The sequence below is a fragment of the Durio zibethinus genome, unplaced genomic scaffold, assembly GCF_047325235.1.
Source record: "Durio zibethinus cultivar Kanyao isolate XHJ-2024 unplaced genomic scaffold, ASM4732523v1 HiC_scaffold_240, whole genome shotgun sequence".
NCBI classification, from domain to species: domain Eukaryota; kingdom Viridiplantae; phylum Streptophyta; class Magnoliopsida; order Malvales; family Malvaceae; genus Durio; species Durio zibethinus.
In genome coordinates this window covers 17501-27500 of record NW_028322863.1, presented here as the reverse complement: position 1 = coordinate 27500, position 10000 = coordinate 17501, and the positions used below count along the sequence as shown (strand labels likewise).

At 34.9% G+C, this 10000-nt stretch overlaps 1 protein-coding gene and 3 non-coding genes across 4 annotated transcripts in view; 1 reads left to right on the top strand and 3 right to left on the bottom strand.

The window, feature by feature from the left end:
- Positions 1-3974, bottom strand: part of LOC149509125 (DNA-directed RNA polymerase subunit beta') — a 7602-nt gene extending 3628 nt beyond the window's left edge. The window contains exons 1-2 of the mRNA XM_089757772.1: positions 1215-3974; positions 1-437 (exon numbers count right to left, since the gene is read on the bottom strand). The exon at positions 1-437 is cut by the window's left edge and continues 3628 nt beyond it. Of these exons, the coding sequence (XP_089613898.1) occupies positions 1-437; positions 1215-1667 (890 nt within the window). The 5' untranslated portion in view covers positions 1668-3974. The remainder of the gene's footprint in view (positions 438-1214) is intronic.
- Positions 3975-6150: 2176 nt separating this feature from the next.
- Positions 6151-6222, top strand: TRNAC-GCA (transfer RNA cysteine (anticodon GCA)). The gene has a single exon. It is a non-coding gene; the product is annotated as a tRNA-Cys (tRNA).
- Positions 6223-8585: 2363 nt separating this feature from the next.
- TRNAD-GUC (transfer RNA aspartic acid (anticodon GUC)) lies at positions 8586-8659 on the bottom strand. The gene has a single exon. It is a non-coding gene; the product is annotated as a tRNA-Asp (tRNA).
- A 491-nt stretch (positions 8660-9150) lies between these two features.
- On the bottom strand, positions 9151-9234 carry TRNAY-GUA (transfer RNA tyrosine (anticodon GUA)). The gene has a single exon. It is a non-coding gene; the product is annotated as a tRNA-Tyr (tRNA).
- Between the last annotated feature and the right edge of the window lie 766 nt (positions 9235-10000).

The following is a 10000-nucleotide window of genomic DNA, read 5'->3' as shown; positions in this document are numbered from 1 at the left end:
GAACTCATTAGTTTACCCCCATCTATCTGAATGATCGGTCTCAACTCGGGAGGAAGAACCGGTAATAGACATAAAACCATCCATTCTGGTTCTATATTTGTTCGAATAAAATGCTTAGCCAATTCCATGCGTCTAACCAAAAAATCCTTTCTTCTTCCAATTTTTCGATCTTCCCATTCATTACCCGCGAGGCCTTCTTCTCCTAATTCTTTCCATTCGACCAACGAATAATCGATAAGAATTCGCAAATCTAGATCGGTTAATTGTTCTCGAATAGCACCTGCTCCAGTAGAAATTTCTCGATTTCGAAATGTATCGAAACCTTGGGTAGTAAAAAAAAGTGGGATACTGTATTTCCAGGATTGAATTTCATATTCGAATGAACCTCGTAATCGTAAGAAAGTAGGTTTTTTAGCGATGGGCCTAGCAAAAGCAAAATTAGGATAGGGCCCTACAGGATCTCTCCCCCCCCCCCTCAAAATCGGACATGAGAGTTTCCTCTCATCCGGCTCAAGTAGTTACACCAAATAAAGATAAAGAAAGGAGTTCTCGCTTTCAAATTCTAGAACCCCCCCCAAAAAAAGGTCTACTCTTTACTCAAGTTCCAAAGAAACATTTCATTGATTCATTCTTCTTTTATTGATTTATATTTTCTTAATTCTTTATTCAATTCGAAATTAGGACATAAATGAAATGTGAAATTCTTGAGTAGTCTACTTCCCCTCGAATGATGAATCCTCTTAAATTAAAGGAGTGTCATAAGGGATTTACTTGTCTATGTACCCTTCCATTCGATCTCTTAGGTCCTGCCTTACCTTACCTCGACGGTTATACCACGATGCCCTTAACTTAAAGCCTAAGCCTATATGCGATGTATAGACTCCTGCAACCATGACATATTTGTTTACTTGAACATAATTTCATTTCTTTCTAAAAGAACTAAAAGAAATGAGAATGGTTAATTCCACAAAAGAAAGAAGTCTTTTTTTTTCACGAGGTACAACTCAAAATTCCTATTTATTTATTTTTACTGACTCGACCATAGACCAATTCCCTTTTTATTTGGGAGTATTGAATACACCCATAATTCTGAGCTTCATGTTACTCCTCCCAAGAGACATGTCATGTCAGATCCAGGGCATCCCAATTCGATTGAATGGGATGACAGTTTCTCATTGCTAATCGGTAAAATCATAATTTCGATCAAATCACACATCGCAGTATACTAGACCCTCTAATTCTTTAAGAGGTTTATCTAAAAGATTGGCGATATAACTAGGACGACGTTTCAAATACCATACATGAGTTACTGGACATGCCAGTTTTATGTATCCCATTTGATATCTTCGTATCCGATAATCAACAAATTCAACTCCGCATTGTTCACAAAATTTAGGGCCCTGCTTTTCATTTCCAATTACTCGATAATTTCCACAAGCGCAAATTCCACTTTTTATAGGTCCAAAAATTCTTTCACAAAATAATCCATCCTTTTCCGGTTTATTGGTTTTGTAATGAAAAGTATAGGGTTTTGTCACCTCTCCAACGGTTTCTCCATTAGGTAGGATTTTATTGGCCCAAGCACTTATTTGTTGGGGAGAAACTGAGCCAATTCGGAGTTGTTGATGTTTATATCGGTCGATCATAGAAGACAAATTCTGATTCATTCCGATTAAGCTTCCTTCCTATTAATCTGGAAGTTCTTCTCAGATACAAGGAAATGATTCAGTTCCAGAGCCAAAGATCGTAATTCTCGGACGAGCAATCGAAAAGATTCTGGAGCATTTTCAGGTTTAGGTATTGTTCCTCCAATGATCATAGTACCAAGTACTTCTTGGCGAGCTCTAATATGATCAGATTTATAAGTAAGCATTTCTTGTAAAATATGAGCAACACCAAATCCCTCTAGAGCCCAAACCTCCATTTCTCCTACCCGTTGTCCTCCTTGCTTGGACCTTCCTCTAAGTGGTTGTTGTGTAACAAGTGTATAATGTCCACTGGAACGCCCATGTATTTTATCATCAACTTGATGAATTAATTTCAAGATATAAGGTTTTCCTATTATAACAGGTTGTTCAAAAGGGTCCCCCGTTCTTCCATCAAATAGTCTGCTTTTTCCTGGATACTCGGGTTCAAATACCCATGGATTCGCTGTTTGCTTACCGGCTTCATATAATTCGGAAAACACTAGTTTTCTCGAAGCCTCTTGTTCATATCTCTCATCAAACGGTGCTATTCGATAATGTCTATCTAGTAGACTCCCTGCTAACCCAAGCGAGCATTCAAATATCTGTCCCACATTCATTCGTGAAGGGACTCCTAATGGGTTGAAGACCATATCAACAGGTCTTCCGTCTTGCAAATAAGGCATATCCTGTCTAGGTAAAATTTTGGAAATGATACCCTTATTTCCATGTCTTCCGGCTACTTTATCGCCTACTTTCATTTCGCGTTTCTGTGAAATATATACACGAATCGTTTCCGGATTATAACTAGAACCCCCTTTTTTCTGGATCCATCTCACATCGATGACTCGACCCCTCCCACCTATAGGTAATTTTAGACAAGTTTCCTTTGAAGTGGATACCTGAATCCCAAGTATGGCCCGTAATAATCTATCTTCTGGAGCATATGATGATTCTTTCGCCACCTGAGGCGTTAATTTACCTACTAAAATATCGCCCGTCTCCACCCAAGATCCCAGCATCACAATTCCATTTTTGTCTAAATTGCGGAGTAAATGGGCTTCTAGGTGCGATATTTCGTTAGTGATTCTTTCAGGACCTTGGCTTGTCACATGAGTCTGAATTTCATATTTTCGTATGTGAAAAGAAGTATAAATATCTTCATATACTAGACGCTCGCTAATGAGTACCGCATCCTCAAAATTGTAACCTTCCCATGGCATATAAGCTACTAATACGTTTTTGCCCAAAGCGAGTTCGCCACCAACCGTAGCGGCACCATCCGCTAAAATCTGTCCCTTTTTAATGCATTTACCCCGCTGAACCCGGGGAGTTTGATGCATACAAGTATTTTTGTTGGAACGTTGATACATAACTAATGGAATGCTTAGAGTATCCCCATTACCCGATAAAATAATCTTGTCAGTATCGGTAGAAATGATCTTTCCCTCTTGATCGGCTATAGCGGGAACCCCTGAATCTAGAGCCAATTGGCGTTCCAACCCAGTTCCAACAATGCACTTCTCGGAACGCGAAAGCGGAACTGCTTGGCGTTGCATATTAGAACTCATTAAAGCCCGATTCGCGTCATTATGCTCGATAAAAGGAATGAGGGAAGCTCCCATAGAAAAATATTGAAAAGGAAAAATACTTCGAAGATGAACTTGTTCCCATGCAATAGTCAGGAATTCTTGGCGGTATCGAGCCGGAACAACCTGTTCTTCCTGAATACCCTGATTCAAGGCCAAAGAATTTCCTGCCGCTACCATATAATATTCATCTCGACTTGGGGATAAATAAAGCATCTGTGCTTTTTTTGATCTCTCAAATATTTTATAAAATGGACTTTCTAGAGACCCCCAACGACCAATCCTGGCATGAATTGCTAAGGATCCAATAAGTCCAACATTGATTCCTTCAGACGTGTCAATTGGGCAAATGCGTCCATAGTAACTAGGATGGATATCTCGTATCCGAAAATTAGCAGTTCGCCCGGTCAATCCTCCGGGGCCCAAATAACTCAATTTTCTCCCATGAACTATTTGTGTCAATGGATTTGTTCGATCCAAAACTTGAGACAATGGGTGTAATCCGAAAAAGGATTCATAAGTGGTTGTTAATGGAGTCGAAGTTACCAAATTCTGAGGAGTCGGTATCAATTTATGCCTAATTGCTCCGCATATAGTTCCTCTAACTACATTTTCTAAACGAACCAGAGCCAATCCGAATTGATCTTGTAAGAGATCCGCTACAGAACGAATACGCTTATTTTTCAAATGATTCATATCGTCAAGTGTACCCATTCCAAATTTCATTCCAATCAAATGATCCGCAGCTGCCAATATATCTCGCGGTAACAAAAATGTATTGTTCTGAGGTATATTAAGATTCAGTCTCTGGTTCATATTTCGTCGACCAATCCTTCCTAATTCACATCTTTGCTGAAAGAATTTCTTTTGTAATTCCTTACACAAGGATTCAGAAAATACCGGATCCCCGCCTACACAAGAAAATTGTTGATAAAACTCCAAAATGGCATTTTCTTTTGACCCAATTTTTTTTTTTTCCTTATCGGTCAGGAAAGACAAGAAAATTTCAGGGTAGCAAACATTCTCTAGAATTTCTCTTAGATTCGAACCCATAGCTGATGATAGAACTAGAATAGATATTTTCTGTTTCCTACTTACACGAGCCCATATCCTTGCTTTTCTATCAATCTCTAATTCGAACCTCCCCCCCCAATCTGATATTATGGTACCAGTATAGACCGAAATTCCGTTAGGATCCAATTCTGATCGATAATAGATACCGGGGCTTTGCAATATTTGATTGATCACAATTCTGTATATTCCATTTACTATAGAAGTTCCGAGGGAGTTCATTAAAGGAATGTTTCCAATAAAAATTGTTTGTTCTTGCATATCCTTACTGGTTTTCAAAATTAATCCTGCGGATACATATAATTTAGAAGAATATGTGAGTGATTCATATACAGCATCCCTTTCTTTTATCAACGGTTCCACCAATTGATATGTTTCCACAAATAATTGAAATTCAATTTCTTGATCTGTATCTTCAATTTTTGGAAACTTATCAAGTTCTTCTGTTAAGCCCCGATCCATGAACCCACAAAATCCTTCAAATTGTATCTGATTCAACCCAGGTATTGTATACATTTCCCCATTTTCATTCCCGAGCATTTTGAATTTCCCATTTATCAAAAAAATCCCATTCTTTTCTCATTCTTCATCGAATCATATGAATCGATCTAATAATGATGGAATTGAATTTCTATTCTGTTTACTGAATCACATGAAATTTTATCTAACTCCATATACCATATAATATATATGGAATGTATGAAATGCGTATGAACGGAAGAAGAAAAATTATACTCAAATTTTAATTTATATTTATAACAAACAGCTACATAAAAGAATTGATAAATGCCATTTAGCCTTATGGAGTTTTGTATAGAATATCAAAAAAAAAAATAATAATTCAATTTCTACCATTATTATGATATTCCATATTCCAATCCGATTGAATACCAGAAAAATGAAATGAATTCCTGATTTGATCTGTTCGTTGAGATAAAGACAAAATAATCATAAAATATATATCGGGAGAGAGTTGATTTTTCTAGCACTTAATTTTTTCATAGATTCCATTGTTCTGTTCAAAAAATGATTCGCAGAGAAGAGAGAGATGTTTTTACCCATTTTTTAGTTTTTTATTTTTTAGTAGAATATTTAGAATATGATTGAAGTGCGTACGAAAAGAGGGCTTGTATTTATTAAACATATGCAGATATAGCATTTCTATTTATATATGTCTTTCCTCTTTTCTTTTTATTCCATTATAGCTCTCTAGTGGAGACAACACATGGCGTGCTCTATCAAAAATTCTATTTTTTCTTTAATTTTAATCTATTCAATGAAAAATTGAAACACGATAATTTCTTGCTGATTCCCTATGGACATCATATCTAGATAGATAAAATACCTCATTAGATAACTAGAGCTGTGTAACAACTTATGTTCGGGGGTTTACATAGACTCATAATTGCTGTTATATTATTATAATATAATTTATAATTATATAATTTATAATTGAAATTAAGAAAGTTTTTTTATTGAATTGAAAAATTGAAAAAAAAAATCAATACTAATTAGTTATGTATCCATTTTTATTTTCTTATACCATTAGAGAAAGACAAGTGAAGAAGAATCGTCCATAAATTTGCCGTCAATAGTTAATAGTTAATGGTTCCAATTTTTTTGTCCTGCATTTTTACTTTTGTAACTGAGAATCCACATTTTCTTTTTCAATAGAAAAGAAAAAAGAAAGGGAAAGTTTTTGTTTTTAGATATTGTGTGTCTTGAGATACTATAACCAATTGAAGGTATGGATCCAATCTAAAAATAAAAAGGGGATACTCTCATTTTTTTGTTTGTAGCCTTTTGGCGACATGGCCGAGCGGTAAGGCGGGGGACTGCAAATCCCTTATTCCCCAGTTCAAATCCGGGTGTCGCCTGATCAACAAAAAACGCGAAATCCTATATTCTGTTTTGCTGATATAACTCGACCAATTTTCTCCGGCAAAAACAAGTGTAAGAAAAGGACTCTTGATACTTTCTTGATTATAAACTTGATTATAAACTTCCGGAGGTTTTGTTTTCTAAAGTGTTGTAAATCCTTACGTCTAGGATTCAAGGAAAAACTAGAGTAGTGGAAGGGAATGAGTAAATCTTGATATGGTAGCCCCTCCCCTACTAATAGAGGGGCTACTATCGGAGTCTTGAATTAGATTGGATAACGGGAGTGTTTAATTAACTAATGAATGGTTGTAGAAGGGTTGGAAGATACTTTGTATACAGACTGATGAAAGTCTCTGAGTGTTCAGGCATCCAATCAATATTAGATTGGATGGATAATTGGCTTTTACTTAATAAGGGACACCAAAAGAAAGAAGAAGTCTTATTATTGCTACATGTGAGTAACATTCTTTTGATACTTCCAAAAGTGTTACTGCGTATTTTGCTTGTGCTTAATGGTTCTCGATTTTACTAGAAATCATATAAGAACTTGTTATAAGCGGATTTATTGAAGTGTTTCATCAACGGTGGTGTGTCAGAATTCCCTTTTCCTTTTGACTCTGCACCGGTAATTCCACTATTATTAGTGAACAATAATGGAAAAATTCCTTCCTATTTGTTTCATATTCATAGAAATTAGGGGACATAATACACATGGATATAGTAAGTCTTGCTTGGGCTGCTTTAATGGTAGTCTTTACATTTTCCCTTTCACTCGTAGTATGGGGAAGAAGTGGACTCTAGGGGTACTTCTAATTGGGTTGAGGAATCAAACCGTATCAATTGTTTTCTAGATCGTTTTGCAAAGCCTTTTTAACTATTTTATTAGTCTTCATTTCGAAATTCTTGGATTCTAGTGGAGTAATGTATTCTATGAATAATACCCTTTCAATCAAAATCAAACAAACATTTCAATAATTCCCATGTTCGTATTTCGAAAGTAAAAGGGATACGGATGATAGGCAATTTATTAAAAAAAAAAAAGAATTCTTCCTAAATTTTCTATTTTGATGAACCAGCTCTTACCAGAGTTATATATGGACAATGAGGGACAAGGAACCCCCCCCCCTTTTTTTTTTCTGTATTTGTTTGTTTTTATTTCCTTCCCTCTTTACTGTTACTGTTCAAAGAGAAAAAAAGTAGTTCTTTTATTTAATAAGATCTTGCCTTAGTGTAGTCACATATTGCACACTTACCCCCTGTTTTATTTATTATTTTAGGAATTTTATTTATGCCATGCTTTATTGACTCATTTCATATCATGGATCAAAGAAAAGAAGTTAAATTAAAAATCGGTTCCATGAAATGAAAGAATTAGAAAATCGTAAGACTTGCCTTTCAATTATTTCAGATTGATTGAAATCAACACAAATAAAATAGATCAAGCGAAGAAATAAAATTGAGATACTATGTACATTACATATATTTCATTACATATATTTAATTGATATCGACATGTATGAAGATACATATTGTAGATTCATCTATATTAAGCTTGTATCTTTATACATTACAATAATAGATATGGATAGTATGGTAGAAAGATTCATATTTTTTTTCTACCATACTATCGAGTTTGATAGGATACTGCTGATTCTAGTCCATTCATTTTATTTAATTTATTTAAGACGTGAAATTGGAATCCTTTTTTTCTTAAATCCTTGATAAAAAGTCAAGTTTCATTCAAATTAATCACTTTGACTGACAGTTTTTACGTATATTATAAGTAAAAAGGCGGTAGGAACTAGAATGAACAGCGCTGTAGCAATAAATGCGAGAATATTTACTTCCATAATTTCATTGTTTTTTTTACTTCGCAATAACTCGGGATTTAATCCCATAGAGATGATAAATTTGTCGCTTGTAAATTCAATGCGATGACTTACATTTCAATGACATCGAATCGGATCAATATCATGAATAACAATATCTAAGCTATCAAATCGATTCACCGTCGAGAATTGAATAGTATAACATAGGAAGCTCTTTTATCCACACCGAATACAAAATTGGATTCCTGGCCCAATCAAAAGAATTCCTTTCCTTTATTTCTATATATTCTTTTCCACTCTTTCTTTTCGATAATCTACCGCCTTCCTTGTACAATCATCTGATGATGTATCATCTGACTGCTTTTCCACTTTCACCGTTTACAAATAGTTTACAAATAAACCCCAACAAAAAATGGAAAGGAAAAAATAAATAAAAAAGGCTATCCTTGGGAATGAAATTCTTTCATTTGTATTCCCTTTCACAGAAAATGGAGGGATCAATTGATGTATTTTTTTTTTATTGTATCCGTCGGGACTGACGGGGCTCGAACCCGCAGCTTCCGCCTTGACAGGGCGGTGCTCTGACCAATTGAACTACAATCCCAGGGCAATAAAGAAAAGTGTACAGCATAGATATTCTTATGATTTCATTCAAGCCATTTTCTATTTAAATTTTAGATTCGAATCGCCGTGTTGTAACAAACAAAGGCGCGAGTGATATATTGATATCCATACGGGTATGCGCTTTAGTGAGAGCAACGCGGATTACTAGTTACTAGTAATCCTTTCGTTATTGCCAAATCGATCGATAATCAATTTTAAAATGAAAAAAAAAAAAGAGTCTTTTTTCTTTACTTTACTCTTTCTTTTCATTAAACTTTATACTTAATGATCCTGATATGAATCTAGATCATTATCAAGGTCAGAATTTATGGGAACAAATAAATAGAACAAATAAAAAACAAATAGCGGTAGGGATGGATATATCAGAAAATTGGACTTTTTTTATTCTTCCCTAATTTTTTTGTTTGGCTTTTCTGGAAAACAAAATACAAAAAAATGGGCATTTTATGTTATGGCGGATCAGCGAATTATTGGGCCGAGCTGGATTTGAACCAGCGTAGACATATTGCCAACGAATTTACAGTCCGTCCCCATTAACCGCTCGGGCATCGACCCAGGAAGAATCAATTATAGGTTTATTGATAATCCATGATCAACTTCCTTTCGTAGTACCCTACCCCCAGGGGAAGTCGAATCCCCGCTGCCTCCTTGAAAGAGAGATGTCCTGAACCGCTAGACGATGGGGGCATATTTGCCTGACCGACATCATACTATGCTCATAGTATGAACAGTTTTTTGAAATTGTCAATATAATGGAATGATATGACTAGATCCGAAAGCTTTTTCCATCTTTTATGATTTTCCATTTTTGATTCATGATTTATACTCATAAATCATTCATTTGAATCGCCACTCTATTCTATATAGAAATAAATTAGATATAGAAATAAATTAGATAAATTCAATCTATTATATTATTATATTATATAAATCGATATTATAAAAAGAAACTAGATTATATTAATAATACAAAGTATAAGATCCTTTCGGGAAGTGATTGGTCTGACATAAACATAAAAAGGGGAGTTAAACTTCATTTCTTCCACTTTCATTCTTCATTTCTTCCACTTTCATTCATTGATTCACTCATTATTAAGATTAAGACGAGACAGGCGTATTTCTATCTCACACTAAGCCAGGAAATTAACAAAAAGTAAATCTGGAATTTTGGGAAGAGGGAGCAAGAAGTTATCGAAAATTATGTGTGTTTTTTTTTTTTTCTAAAAATTGGGTTCGGTGGACAAAGCAAATCTCTTCATCACATGTTTCGATAAAATATATTGGATCCATGTCGAATTGCTAAGGTACATCTATTAATCAA